At 39.9% G+C, this 15373-nt stretch overlaps 3 protein-coding genes across 3 annotated transcripts in view; 1 reads left to right on the top strand and 2 right to left on the bottom strand.

The window, feature by feature from the left end:
- The first annotated feature begins 5145 nt into the window (after positions 1-5145).
- On the top strand, positions 5146-7949 carry LOC137969990 (collagen triple helix repeat-containing protein 1-like). The gene is made up of 4 exons (XM_068816419.1): positions 5146-5282; positions 5790-5919; positions 6195-6536; positions 7425-7949. Exons 2-4 carry the CDS (start codon positions 5806-5808, stop codon positions 7773-7775), a joined length of 807 nt encoding a protein of 268 aa, XP_068672520.1. The 5' UTR covers positions 5146-5282; positions 5790-5805; the 3' UTR covers positions 7776-7949.
- A 1884-nt stretch (positions 7950-9833) lies between these two features.
- Positions 9834-12555, bottom strand: LOC137971867 (uncharacterized). The gene is made up of 3 exons (XM_068818615.1): positions 11907-12555; positions 10878-11645; positions 9834-10597 (listed from the first exon to the last, which is right to left on the bottom strand). Exons 1-3 carry the CDS (start codon positions 12553-12555, stop codon positions 9834-9836), a joined length of 2181 nt encoding a protein of 726 aa, XP_068674716.1.
- Positions 12556-12567: 12 nt separating this feature from the next.
- LOC137971866 (uncharacterized) overlaps positions 12568-15373 on the bottom strand; it is a 6898-nt gene continuing 4092 nt past the window's right edge. Inside the window, exons 2-4 of the mRNA XM_068818614.1 lie at positions 14360-15311; positions 13579-14252; positions 12568-13485 (exon numbers count right to left, since the gene is read on the bottom strand). Of these exons, the coding sequence (XP_068674715.1) occupies positions 12568-13485; positions 13579-14252; positions 14360-15311 (2544 nt within the window). The remainder of the gene's footprint in view (positions 13486-13578; positions 14253-14359; positions 15312-15373) is intronic.

Here is a 15373-nt window from a genome sequence, read left to right as displayed (position 1 = left end):
AGCAAGTAATACGTCATCATTGCATAAATTGTTACGTCTGAGTCAAAACAAAGTTGTATGAATTAATAGCTTTTCGCAATTTTACGTTTACTTGTCAACTGCAAAACAAAATTCAAGTGTCACAATGAAATGTTGGCTTGTATTTAAAAGAGCTAATTCCACACTGAGTTGGCGCGCTTTCTTTGTGGATTATCCTCGGTGGATGGGCAGCATTGACGAGAGAGTACAGCAATATTGGCGGGAATTGCACGCGTGCAAGTGTGTCGCCATGCAGCGAGAAGAATTGGGATAAGTACTCTTCGCCGCTCGTAAAATTTTCCGTCGCGGGTTTCATCGTTCTTTCGTTACCACTAAATACGTCTAAAATAGAAAACAACGAAGGGTATTTCACATTCTTGGTTTTGATTCTCTTCGCCGAAAAGTAGCAATTATCTTCGGCAGGCGGAAATACGTTTGCTCACAAATGAGAATGAATAATATTCATGTTGGACATCTTAAAATGTTAAAATCCGATTGCGACACGCTCGAAAAAACTATACGCCTTTCTGATTGAAACATCTTAGCGCTTTTTTTTAATGAAAGTTAACTGAAAAGGAGACACCTACAAAACTGCTATTCACACAGTCTTTATCACTCTAAAACGAGTATAAATGGTCCTTCGACGTATCCAAAGAGGCACGAAATTCTAACCTGCTCGTGTTTATGAATAATTTTTAGTTCCAATTGAAGTTCTTTAGTTTTCTCGCTTTTTTGCCCTTTTTGGAGGCCTTGGGTGCCAATTTTGAAGGTTTCCCTGGCTGAAAATATGATCAAGAAAAGAACTGAAGGTGCAAAACGCGAATGCGTCTTCAAATTAAAAACGAAATATTCATCATTGACAAGTTAGGGGACATTTTCAACCAGGTTGACTATGGCTTAAAACGTTACGATTCAAAGAACCAAATATTCATTGTTTATTACGAAATCTCCATCGACTCGACCTTCGCTAGAATAATGCAAGAAGTAGACGATGTACAACGACAAAGAACAAAAGGAATGGAAGAGATATCTGAAGTCGGCGATGAAGCTTCGCATCTCAGTTTGGTATCAGTGGAAGTTGTCTCGTGTTTAATAGATTTGGGAGATGTAGTTCAGTCAGGTTCGTGTTTATGTTTACTTTTTTTTTCCAATTGTTACGGGAGTGCAGGGTTGGTGCTTTGATGAGAGAATTCGTTCTCGACCACTGTGACTCGGGTTCCATTCTCAGACTCATGGGGGCTTAGTTTGTCCACTCATATTTTGATGCCGTATTTCGGGGCTTTTCCCTTTCGATTTACCATCGTTTGAAGCAGTCTGGTTTGCAATTAATTTTCTCACATTTCCCCAATTAAAAAAGCTTTTGTCCTCGGTCAGTTTAGCTGTAGACATTTTATTTAATACAAGGGCAAGGCTGTAGAATTTTGTATGGCTTCCCCCCAACATAGACCTTGTAAGTGTCGTAAAAGAAATTAAGAACAAGAGAAAAAAGTCTTGCGTTCCAGTGGTTCACCGTGCAATTATCCGCATTTGAGTGACAAACATACAACACAATGCTTTACATAGCCTAACTTTTGAGAGTAAATATTTTTCCGAACTTTTGACTGACGGATAATGGGTTGTTAATTCGCTTTACCTTCTGCCTTAAAATTAAATTTTCAAATCACTACAAAGTAAATACATATACGTACGTAGCAACATGAGATAAATGTATTCAACAAAAACCGCTTTTCTGCCCAAGACATATGTCATTTACTTAATTCATCAGTAAAGAAAGATAATCGATGCACAAAACCTGTAAAATCAACAGGCGAGCAATGAAACTTAAGCAATTGACCGGCCACAAACCAAATTGCAACCCGACAGACAAGATCACGCCAATCATTGGAAAGAGCCGCAAGGTGAAAACGCAGATCAATATAAGCGATTTCTAATGATCGAATCAAAGGGCTTGATCCTAGCATTACAGAGAGTATAAAACTATGCATATACTCGTATAGATCGAGTCACAGTTGGTTATCGGATCAGATTATCGCGGTAGGAAGGTTTATCAACACACCATAAAATTAACAAATCCACTCTGCTGCCACATTTCATTTCTACGAAAGACAAATCCTTGAGTGTCTTCTCAAATCTCGGAAACTTTATTCTGCGAAGATTTCTTATTGTAAATCATCTCAATTTCAAATTTTCGACGGAAACACTGATTCATTTTGAAAATTGCAATAACGTTATTGTAAGCATACTAGCGTACTTAATGCAAACTTTGAATCACCTCCTGCTTCTCCAAAAAAAAGTGTGGCTCTTTTTATGATATTTTTGAGGCTGTAACTAGCACGATTTTCGATAGTCAGATTTCAAGAGAATAAACAAGACTAATATTTGAAGGGGAAAGAGATTTGTGCTGATAAAATACAACCGGAACTTTATTTTACTTTAAAAATAGTTAATTTTGTCCTCTCTCTCAACAAAACAAGTCGAGAAGGCAATAAAAAGTAGTGCGCGGTAAAAAAATGCGAAATTTTCCACGACAAAGGAAGTACTTTCTCAAAAAGTGTACAAGAATCGTCGAAGCTAAAAGTCGGTAGAAAATAAAAATATATCCATCTCATTCATTAATTGAAATAGACGTTCGATTCTGATTTGAAAAAAAAAATTTGTCCCGAAAAAGTCTTCAGATGGAATGAGAAGATTTAACTTGATTCCTTCTTTGCGTACTAAACAATAATGGAATAATCATTGCAGAAACTGAGCACAAGTCACTTATGCAAAATGGGGAGACTGTGGATCAAATCAAAGCGGATCATATGAACTCAGTATTATTTTTAAGCGGAAGAACAACCCCGTGCGATCATGAGTAGACGACTGGAACTTGAAACTCAACGCACACAAAAATCGCACACAAGACATACGAATACTGGGGGAATGTGAGCGCTCTGTCTATAACACAAGGGTCGTATTTAATAATTACATCATCAGCTGCTCTGAATCCGAATTGATAGTAAAATGGGAAGGAAAGTGTTTATAGCTTTGACTTTACTTCATTTTTACTACTTGTATTCTATATGTAACTGTTGTCTATCGGAAAAGGGACCAACATAAAAAACATGATGTGAGAAAAACGTTCTAGATCTCCTGATCAGTTATTAATGCATTCACAAAACAGCGCAAAACAAGAAAAGCGTTCGAGTTGTGCCATTATGAGCAAATCTCAAGAGCAAAGATTTCAATATTCAAGTTTATCCCAAGATCAGTTTTCCCATAAGAATTACTAAAAAACTGGCTCGGTCACTGAACATTTTGTGTGCAAGTCTTCATCTCCCTTTGGCAACTCGTGAATGCCCTACGTTCATTTACAGAAAAAGTAATTGTGGTGGGAGTTTCGCTGTTTATTAATTTCCCTGATTTTCAACTGCTAAACAACCCCTATCTGAGTCGTAGATTTTTCGGATCATTATCAGCATCCTTTTCTTTCCTGCGTCTCGCTAAAAATTTTCCACTGATCTGTTCTCAAACCGAACTCTCAACCATTACAGTATCGTCAAATGTTCACGAAATGTCAGAAGTGCAATTAGAACTAGTGTCACCGATTTTTCCAGAGCGCTTCAGTTATACCAAAGATATTAAATTAAATAATTAAATGAGATAAATTTCCTCTTAACTCGTATTAAAGTAGTGTTAAAGCAACATAAGAAAAGAACGTGTACCTCGTTTGCCACTTGAAGAACAAATAATTCCAACGGTACCTTAAGGTGACCGTGAATATATGAAAATTTCTTATTTCAAAACTTATGCAGCGACACAAATCCGACATTGTCGAATACTCTTTAAACAGTCCAACGTTATCGACAAGTCACTTTTTTAAAAGCAGACTTAATTAAACATAATAATAAAACGTTCTCTGGTTAAAAAGGAACCACCAGCTTTCGACTGCCAGGACCTACACCTTCAATGGGTGACAGCGAAATGAAAGGTGATACAAATTAAATTCGGAAAAAAACATTGTGTGAAGATTACAAAGCGATCATGAAATTTACAAATTTGAAAAGAATGTACCACTGTCCAGGACGGAGGACGCGGATTAGACTGTCCAAAAACAAGAGTAAGAGAAACAGATAGACGGTGAGTGATCACAAGTTCTCAGTAGCACTAGTTAATGACCGCTAATTTGGTTTCTTGTTTACTTAAATGCCTCGACTCGTTTGGCAACTGACGAGGTAAAGCGGCCATTATGGGAAGTTAGTTATTAGATGCCACCTTTTTTGATCGGATATGGTCATTAAATTTATTGATTTCTCTGAAACATTTCAACCTCTTTCGGAGCAATGAAAGTGAAGGCATACGAATCTAGTGCGAGCACTTCAAGGCTGTACTTATAAATTCAGTATGTGCATTCAGCAAGACGCTGAGATATAAATATTCGTTCAGTAGCGGCCAAACTGTCGAGAATTTTCGTTGCCAAAAACACTGGAGATTCCTACCTGAATGTTTTCTAAACGATTCGCAGGAGGGAAAATACAGTCCTTTCTGGAATATCAGTCACTTATTAAAGACGTGGGTCAGTGATTTGCCAATTTAGCTATCGGTAAGAGAAACTTAGTACGTTTCAGTAGGTTTATTTTTGCAAATTTTCGCACTAAAAGTTCAGCTAGCAAATTCAAGGTAGGAAATTAATTGTTGGACGGGAAGAGGATACTATCAATTTCTGAGAGCTAAAATAATCAAGTTGCCATTGGTTAAATCAAACAAAGGTTACCCGTGTATACCAGTTTCCACACTTTTACCCATATAGTATGCGACTATGCGTCAATCGATGAGAATACATGAAGAATACATATCTCAGTCGTACTAACCGAATTCGAGGTCTATATTGTTAGTAACGGAACGAGATTTTTTCCGCTGATATGAGCTAGGGCCATGAATCAACGGGGAAAAGCAAGTAGTCGTAACTTTATTGCAGTTAGTGAGTAAAGTGAGATAAATGATTACAGGAAGGGGGAATATTCTTTAGCTATTATGCAAACAAAAGAAACGGGAATGAAATTTAACATTTTGTTTGACAGCTGAAACAATTCCGTTGATGGTAACGGATAACTATTAATATTCTATCAACTAATGATTTAGCGGACTTGAAAAAGTGACAAGATAAGTCAACAGAAGAGATTATAAAATTCGTTCTCCAACAAATGTTGTTATCAACTCCTGACTTTGGAATTGTTACGCAGGAACTTGAACAAACAGAAAGCGAGTTTCCTTTGCGAATTCAGGTATGGTCTTCTCCCCCATTTTCTCATTCCTCGGCGGTAAAAGTAATAAGGCTTTTAGAGTCTTTTTTTCGGCTGGGAGAAAGACGAAGCTAAACATTTCCGTAGATATTGTTCTGGCAGATTAATTTAGATGAAAACTTTGGTCAAACAAGTTCATCTAAAGTACGCCAGTATTTTTCTCTTTTTAAAAAAAATTGATCGCATTGTCTCTGAAGTAAGAGATTATACCAGTAGCTCGGTGAATTAAAAAAAGCGCAAATTTCTGGAGTTATAAATGGCGGAGATAACTAACTAAGGGAAAAAATCCAGATGCAACTATTCCGATTATTTTTTGCCGTAATGTTTAGCGAAACAAAAAGCGGAGTTGATTAACACTGCGCGATGGGGTGTGGAAATATCTAAATGAAAAGCAAAAGCTTTGCATTTAATTTTAACTTATTAAGGTCCTCACCTATATTTCATGGAAAAATGTTACCAATTTTTGTTACTTGATTGTGTTCGTTACAGATCCCAGCGAAACGAAATGGTTCATTTTCGATGTAATTCAACCCCGGCCTTGGTGTTTTCACTTGTGTTTGCGATCCTGAGTTACTTTGCTGCAGCGAGCAACAAGAGCAGCCAACTACCCAACAATGCGGTGAGCAAAACGTAAACCGCTGGTTCAGTAGATACAAAACTAAATAACTTGTTTTCTCAATTAGGGATACATTGATAAAAATTAACGAGTCACCTCAAAACAAAAGAAGTTTTCCATGGGGAGGGGAGGGCGAAAGGGACGCTGTGGGGCGTGGGTTGTCAGTAAGTGTGAAGAGGAGGTGTCGCTCGTTTTGCATGATTAGAAATTAGATTTAGCCTTAACTGTGAATAATCAGGGAATTTATTTCTCCCTTTTTTTTTCTTTTAAACGAACAGCCTGTTTCCCTTTTCTATGGAGGCATTCCTGGAATGCATGGAAAGCCTGGGTCCCCTGGGTTACCAGGCCGTGACGGAAGAGATGGTCGTGAGGGGACCAAAGGAGACCAAGGACAGCCCGGTAAGGCTGGACCCCAGGGACCTCGTGGGGTAGTGGGTCCTGCTGGTGCAAATGGAAAGGATGGCGCAAAGGGAGAACGCGGTGTCCAGGGCCCTCCCGGTCAAAAAGGAGAGCGAGGAGAGACCGGGGCAACTGTAGCTCCAGGTGTGATGGCTTTTAAGAACTGGAAGGAGTGCGCCTGGAATAACATTGGCGATGGCAAAGATAATGGCCTGATTAAGGTGAGCAACAGATTATCTTTTTGGCAACAGAGAAGACATGTTTATATCGTTGGTAAACAGTCGCTGAAGAAAGCGAAACACATGTGCACGTCATTTCCTGGAAGAGGTCATTTCTCCTGAAGTAAACAGATAAATTAGTCTGCTTAGTAGATATTAATTTCTTCTATTAAATATTTAAAAATGGATAGATTTAAGGGCTGAATCTTTACTACAAAAAAAAAAAAGGAAAACAATTCGAGGTAAAATATTTGATTCACTTTGCCCGAAATTTAGAAGGATATGCTTTTCCTAAAACTTACATTTCAAGGTTCATTTAGTGATTCCTTATTTTATCTTTTCTGGATTTTTTTCTTATTGATTTGCATAATTATTTTTTTTACAATTACTGCAAAATTCTCGCGCGCTCATTGGCTAATTTTTATTGTCAATAGGCGGACAGACACATAAATTTATAATTTATGCGATATTGTGGATATATTGCATGAAATTGAAGTTTCCGCATTTTTGTCTCGCGTTCTTCTCGTGTTTTCACTTAATTTTGACCCCTCTGCCTTTTTGTTATTGTAAGAAACAAATTGATGTCAGTTTTTCATGCGTCTGTCCTGTTATTGACAATGAATTTCGTCATAACATTGTTAACGGAGTAGTCTGCGGATCCACTCGGCTATCGCATCGTGGATCCTCAGCTACTTTGACAATGTTATGATCAATAACAGGACAGACGCATGAAAAACTGACATCAATTTGTTAAAGTACAACTGATAGTCATAATCGAATGATAATTAAAAACAATAGTATAGTGATTTATTACCGACTTCTGGGAGCTGAAATTATCTCTACTTTTATGGCCGCTCATACATTTAATATAAGACGATTTTTATTACACAGGATTGCGTGTTCACCAAGAACTTCTCTGATACAGCTCTTCATGTGGCCTGGACTGGTACTTTGCGAGTTTATGGCTGCACTAATTGCTGTAAACGCTGGTACTTCACTTTCAATGGTGCTGAATGCTCGGCTCCCCTTCCTATTGATGGTGTTGTGTTCTTACGCTTGGCAGGTGAACTTCCTCTCCGCGTCCGCCATATTGAAGGGCACTGCAACAACATTCACAAGGGAAGGGTGCGCGTGGGATTCTGGGTCGGCAATTGTAATGGATATGGAAATGCTGATGCCCACACAGGTTGGAATGCAGTGTCCCGAATCTTTGTTGAGGAAGTTCCTAAACCTCAAGCTTAGATAACGACATAAAAGCTTCAGTCAGGCAAAAGCTCTTTAAAGGGACATAAATCACTTAAATGTAGAGTTAAGTAGACATTAATAGCATCGTGGATATCGGCCACCTTCGTATATTGGGGCTGCTTTTGATTGGAATAAAATTCTGCTGAATAAAAAGCCGGATTACAAAACATAGTTTCCTCCGAGTATAATTATTGTCCTCTTGACTTTCTGTGTATGTTTTTCCACATTCTTTTTCACAATGTGTAGTCAGGCGAGAATGAACCTTTCCCACTCTTTTCAAAGTCAAAGTTTTCAGATTCGTCAACAAACGTGCACGTGATACCTAACACAGAGGTCATTTTGTTACATCATTCAGAACAGCAAAGCCACCAAGTCTTTTATTTCACCGCGTCATTACAACTGACCAATCAAGTGCTTTTCTTTAAAAAAACATTAAAAGCAAGGTAAACGCACCATAAAACCAACCCGGTGTTGCCAACACATCACGCATGCGCACAGGGATTCCATCCGGTTAATTGGTAGCCATGGACATGCGTGATGTGTTGGCCATACCGGGTTGGTGTTGTGGTGTGTTCAACTTGCAGTATGATCACTCGCTAAAAGTACATTGAAACAAAATTATCATTGGAAGAGGCCCATGAATGAGGATATAATATTCTCTCACCTCATTCACCGACGCCGAAGTCGGTGAATGAGGTGAGAGAATATTAACACAGTGCCCGAATGTTTGATTCCTGAAATCCGTTTTTTACTTCCTCAAAATGTACGAAAGAAATATTCGTTTAAAATCCTTAAAAGTCATGAAACTGTACGTATTCGAAACAAAGAGTTTTTAGAACCTCACATAAATTTTATGCAAAATAAATTGCTAACGCTAAATGAAATATTTACCTGAAGCCTCGTAAGGCTGCTTGAACTCACCTTAAAAGTCCCTTTGATCTGAGAAAGTTTCGAATGCCGGCGTCGCCCAAAGATTCGATGGTACAGACCACGAAGAAAGTTCGAACTAAAACTTTCTTCATCTTTGATCTCTCGCGCCGCCTTAAAAATGGCGCGAAAGTTTGGCGCAAACTGCAGCAAATGCCAGCGATCAACAGATCAGCAGCCGAGCAATTCAAATATTTTAAGATCAACCGCAAGGACTTTAATATCTATTAACTTACAGAAGTAATATTTTTATACTTTCAAGTGCTCTTTTTTATATTTTTGCCTTATTTATATATTTTTTAATTCCATCTTTTATCGTTTCTTTATTGCCTGAATTTTGAGCGTTTTGCCCGAAAATTTCTGAGACTGCCCCCCCCCCCCCCCCTTCTCGCTGTCGTACCTTTTTGCTAAATGAATGCATCGATCTTGTGCAATCGGGACATTGTTACGAAAACCACCAGCTCGAACAACACCAATGGATAGTCTACTAAATTCGCGGGCATTTCTGCACACAAGTGCATCTTGTTACACATGAATCCCAACTCTGCTCATGTCTCCGAAAATGCAAGTGAAACGCTAAGCATACAACAAAACGAAGAATTTCGGGAATCGAGAGTCCATTACACTCTTGCTGGGATAAAATCACTGTTAAAAATAGCAGAGGGGGGTTCCTTGGCGCGAGAGGGGGGGAGGTACCGGAACCCCTGCAACCCTCCCCTGGCTACGCCCCTGAATAAGATCTATTTATTATTCCACTATTACGCCATTTTACCATATTTGGTCAAGAGAACGCGCAAAATATGAGATGTTTCAATGATCCAAACTCTTTAATGATAGATGACTTCCTTTTAGAATACAATTCCTGGTAGAGACGATTTCCTAAGATTTCCGAGATATAATTCCGCCAATACAAATATAATACCGCCAAAAACTCGATAAGATCTAATTCCTCTCACATGTCAATCAAACTAAAGCTCGTGTAACACTAGTTTTCAGTTTTCAACACACTCCCCCCTGAATGACGTCGAAGTCAATCAAGAAAGTTTAAACAAATCAGACTGATTTAACGCAAAACCGAATTTAGCTCTTTAGCTTCAGTGTCAAACGCTCAAGATACGGTCAGACAGTTCATGGAGCAGTGATCACTGTAGGGATGTCTTCATCTCTAACTATCTGAATGTTCATTCCACTCTCAAACTGTCCTGTTCTCGCATTAGTTACGTGTTCGTCACACACGTTGATTTCAAGAGGATAGAGCTTTTGAATTGGACGTTTTAAGCGAGTCTTGCGGAGAGAATTATCTACTGTTACCACTTCTGCTGCGCGCACAACGTTGTCTTGTCCCTGTAACAGTTTCTCTACTTTCCCCATTCTCCACTGTTGTCTGGGTGTCTTGTCAGCATAGGTGTGCACAACGTCGCCTACTTGAATTGTTCTTCTTGGTTCACCTCTCTTGAGTTTCTGGTACTCGCGGATACCTGTAAGATATTCTTTCTTCCATCGATTTCTGAAATGGGTGAGAAGACCGTCTAAATATCTCTCTCGTCTAAGCAAAGTGTTTACAGCTACTGTGATGGCAGGAGATTGATCTAGAAGTCGACGACCAATTACAAGATGAGAAGGCGAGAGTGGAGTTTCTGTTAGCTCATCGTAGACATAGGTCAATGGCCTAGAATTCAAAACGCCTTCAGTTTCGATCAACACAGATTCTAACTCTTCATAACTCAACTTCGCATTTCCGAGCACTTTCTTGAGACACCTTTTCACAAGTTTCACACAGATTTCGAAGAATCCGCCCCACCAGCTGGCTGTGGGTACATTGAATTTCCAGTCAATGTTCCGATCAAGAGCAAACTTCTTAACCTTTGCATCTCGGAAAGTTTTCACGTTGTCTGAAATGAACAGGGTCGGTAGTCCTCTTCTACCGAAGAATCGCTTCAGCACTCTTAAGAACGAATTGGCGGAGAGGTCTGGCGTAAGTTCAAGGTGCAAAGCTCTTGTACAAGCACATGTAAACAGAGCAATTTGGTTTTATCAACGGAGTTGATAATGTAAATTGGCCACCATACAGAGATTCTAGAAGCTATGAACGGTGGCCAATTTACATTATCAACTCCGTTGATAAAACCAAATTTTTGTATACTACTTCCCCACCGACGCAGCAGTCCACACCTACTTTAGAGAAAGCCATTTCCTCTGAAACTCGGAATGCAGGTGGTGGTGGAGTAGGTGGAGAGCTGTAGGCTCTTCCTTGTAATTTCTTGCACGTAACACACTTGGAAAGTACATCCTTAACAGCTTGCCTTCCTTTGATTATCCAGAATTGTGATCGGATTTCAGTAAGAGTTTCTCCAATTCCATTGTGATTCACGTTTTCGTGGGACTGCATGATCACGAGCTTAGTGAAATGCTGCTTTCTAGATAACAGAATGGGATGTTTTGTTGAGTATGGAAGTAAAGACTTCTGGATTCGTCCCTTGCATCGCAGAAGTCCGTCGGCATCCTTAAAGACTCCTAACTGTTCCCAGGTCGAACTTGATTTCTCCTTTTCTTCAAGTTTGGCTTGAACGTCTTTGTACCAGTGTTTCGAAGCAATATTCTGATCCTCCATAATGATGTCAGTTATTTCTATCTTCCTCTTGAGCTTCTGGATGAATTTCAGCACAAGAGCGGTTACTCTGACAAGTTTACTGAGACTACTAAATCTTTCTGGACTGATGACTTCTGAAATGTTCTGAAAGCACTGCACGAATACTGTCATAACATTTGAAATTTCAGGTTTCCTTCTCCATTCCTTTGTTACTTCTAATGGGAATGTACTCTCACCGATTGGATTATCAGGTAGGTTTGGCCACTGAACTTCTCCTTCTTTCAGAAATGGAGCTCCCTTCCACCACAGATCACTGTGAGCGAGAACAGAACTCTTTGACCCTTGCGACGCTATGTCAGCAGGATTAGACTCAGACGGGCAATATCTCTAGTGATCCTTACTCCACAGACTTCGAATCTTCTGAACTCGATTCTGAACAAACAGCTTGAATTGTTTAAACTCTCTATTGATCCACCACCACACGATCTGAGAGTCAGTCCAGTTGAAAACAGCGTCTATCTTCATAGTGCAGGTCAATGCTTCATGCACGGCTGTCATCAAATTCGCAAGTGTCAAGGCGGCCATTAACTCCAGTCAAGGGATTGATTCACCGATCAAGGGAGCAACTCTTGTTTTGGACGCTAGAAGGCAAACAGAACTGGTTCCAGAGGTTGTCAACCTGATGTAGACATTTGCTCCATACGCAGACTTGCTAGCATCTGCGAACCCATGCAGTTGAATAGACGTGACGTCTTCGACTTGAACATCACCCAGGATGCAACGAGGTGCTACAATGCTTGAGACTTCCCACATGTCTTGTAGTAACTCCTTCCAGCGTGACGCGAGACCTTCCGGCAAAGCTTCATCCCAACCAAGTTTTAAATGATAAATTTCTTGGAACATGCACGTTAAGAGTAAGATAACTGGTGACAGCAAGCCTAATGGATCATAGAATCGAGCAGTACTGCTCAATAATGTCCGTTTAGTGAAAGTTCCCTCTAAGGCTTGTCTAGAAAAGGTAGCAAGATCAAACTCGAAATTATCTTCCATCCGATCCCATTGAACTCCCATTACTTTGACAACGGTTTCTTCGCTCACATTGTTGTTTGAATTTGACACTGTCCAATCTTCTTCCTCAATGTTCGGCTCGGTCAATGTAGGAGTAGCCTTACAAGACAGCTCCGGTTCCCAAGACAAAGATTCTTCTGCTCTTTTGATCATTTCAGTTAACTCTTCACTGTTCAATGCCCACTTTCTCATATTAAAACCTCCTTACCTGCACCGCAACTTCAACTTGTGGTAAAGTTCAAAACACTTCGTTACCGAGTTCTCTCCAGATGCAAAGTCATCAACATACAAAGCTCTCACAACAGCAGCCACAAATTCAGGATCAATGTTCTCATACCATGTTAAGTGGTTCCTCAATGTTACATTCAAAATAAATGGAGAGCAAACAAGACCAAAAACAAGACGAGTGAATCTCAGTGTGATCACTTCTGGATTCGGGGAGTTGATGTCATCTACCCATAGGAACCTTAACAAGTTTCTCTCCGCTGGATTGACTTCAATGTTCAAGAATGCTTTTTCTAAATCACCAATCAAAACCACTTTATGGAGGCGAAATCTCAGCAAGACATCAAAGATCAATGGAGTTAAGGCTGGACCTGGTAGGGGACAGTCATTCAAACTTGGTTCATTGTGGCATTTAGCACTGGCGTCATAAACCACACGTAGTTTAGTAGTGATTCTGTCTTCTTTCAATACTTCTTTATGAGGAATGTAATGTACAGTTCCAGGAAGGGTATCTAAATCATGACACTTATCAATCAATTCAACAACACCAGCATTTAATTGTTCCTTGATGACACTGTCATATTGTTGGAGCAATCCTGGCTTGGACCTTAATCTTTGCAATGAAGAAACAAGGCGATTCTGTGCCAACAAGTAATTGTCTGGAATAATCGGGTGTTCAGTCTTGAAGGGAAGAGACACTTCATAACGGATTCCATTGAACTTCACTTTGATAAGATAGTCTTCAAGAAAATCTCCCTCGCTATCCTTTACTCCAAGAGTGTCATAGTCCCAAAACTTACTTAGCTCCTCTTTCAGTAAGAAATCATCTGAAACTAAGTTCTCTTCAATGATTTGACATTCAGTTTTCAAAACATGGGACACGTTAACAGTTGATAACTGTGTATTCGCACTTGCCGCATTCACAGGACCACTCAATACATATCCTAATCTTGTACGAATTGCCACTGGTCCATGTAGCTACCCCCTTACCACGTGATTCTGAGCCACAGACCAGTAATGATCTGCTCCAATCATGACATCAATTTCTAGATCCTCATCACCTCGTGAGTGATCAGCCAGAGGTAAGCCTTGCAGATGTGGGTAATACTGTTGTGCAATTTCAATGGTCTGGTTTGTGATGGGACCACAGATCAACTCAACTTCATAAGCATTAATGAACACTGTCAAATTGTCTTGACATTCCAATGCAAACTGAACGATGCTACATTGTTTCAATGAGGGTTCATTGTTTCCAAAAGTTTGTATTAGAACTGTATCGCTTCCAATTGGTCGTAAGCTCAATTTGCTCCTTAACCGTGAGCTTATATAAGACTTTTGGGAACATGAATCAAAAAGGATTCTCACATTGCAAGAATTTCCTCCATGAGGACTTCTGACGTTAGCTCTGGCCGTTTGTAACAAGATGCACTTGTTATTAACGTCTTGAGTAAAATACAAGTTTGTACTCACAGTTTGTTCTTGATTGCTGTCTCTAGCCCTTCTGGTCGTGATTGGATACTCTGGATAGTATTGAACGCTGCACAAAGCCACGTGATGTTTCCCACTACAACGATGACACCTTGCTTGACAATCTCGACTCACATGACCGCTCCTCAGACAACCAAAACATTTTCCCTTTTGACGTAGAATTTTCTTTCTAGATTCTGGATCGGTAACAAAGAACAGAAAGTGCACCATTTATCCTTAGATAGCGGCAGTCTCTCGTTGTTTGCAACCAGGGTTGACGATGTGGGGAGTCTTTTGTTTTGACCTGTGCGAATTCCAAAACCAAACTCTCGTTTTTCTTTTAACTTTGTTTGCTCTGTTACCGTTCCCAAAGCACATCTTTTTCGAATTTTCAATTCTTCTGTGAAAGACTTGATGATTGTATCAAGGTCCCAATCTTCTGATGTGCCGCGACTCAAGATGAGGCGTAACTCTTGTGGGATCTTTCCAATAATTACAGGTGTCAAAAATGTTCCGTATGTCTCAGTCGAAATACCGATTCCTTTTAGACTTCTAACTGCCGCCTCCGTTCGATACAAAGGCTGGCGCAATTGCTTTAAGTCGCTCCCGTCGCTTACTTTTGGAAGCTGCATGAGCAATTCCATGTGTTTCGAAATAATGACTTGTTTATTTCCGAAGCGCTTGTCTAGAAGTTGGACCGCGTGGTCGTAATTCGAGCTTGTCAATGCTAAACCAGAAATTGTCTGGGTTGCAGAAACTTCAAGGAGCGACTTGAGATACTGGAATCTTTCCACGTCGCTTAAGGTGGTGTTTTTGTGAATGGCCGATTCAAACGATTCCCAGAAGGGATGCCAGTTGATTGGGTCGCCTGAAAATTTTCTCAATTCCAGTTTGGGCAACTTTGCATGGGTCGGAATTGTTGACGCGTTTGATTGTGTTCCCGCCTGAATACTCGAGTTAGAGTTTTGCGAGCCCAATGTCGTTCCTTGTATATCCTGACCCTTTCCAGTATTTTCCTCAGCTTCTATTGCTGTTTCTAGGTCGACTATGCAGGCTTGAATAGCGCTGGCGAAGCCACAGCTATTGGTCACGTCTTCTTCTATTTTCGTTTCGTCTACCAAATCGATAATTTCACTGTCCAATATTTTGAGCTCCGACAATTTATCCAGCAGGATACATCGCAAGGATTTGAGCTTCTTCAAAACGGTAGGATCTCCCCGTTTATCAATTTGTTCCTGTGCCGAGGGATTGTTTTCCTAACAAATGCGCGATGACTTTCGCGGACCATAGATTTCTTCTTCAGTCGTTTCTTGGGTTC

The sequence above is a fragment of the Montipora foliosa genome, chromosome 9 (assembly GCF_036669935.1).
Source record: "Montipora foliosa isolate CH-2021 chromosome 9, ASM3666993v2, whole genome shotgun sequence".
Lineage (NCBI taxonomy): Eukaryota > Metazoa > Cnidaria > Anthozoa > Scleractinia > Acroporidae > Montipora > Montipora foliosa.
The sequence above is the reverse complement of the archived record's forward strand: the minus strand, read 5'-3'. Positions and strand labels throughout refer to the sequence as shown.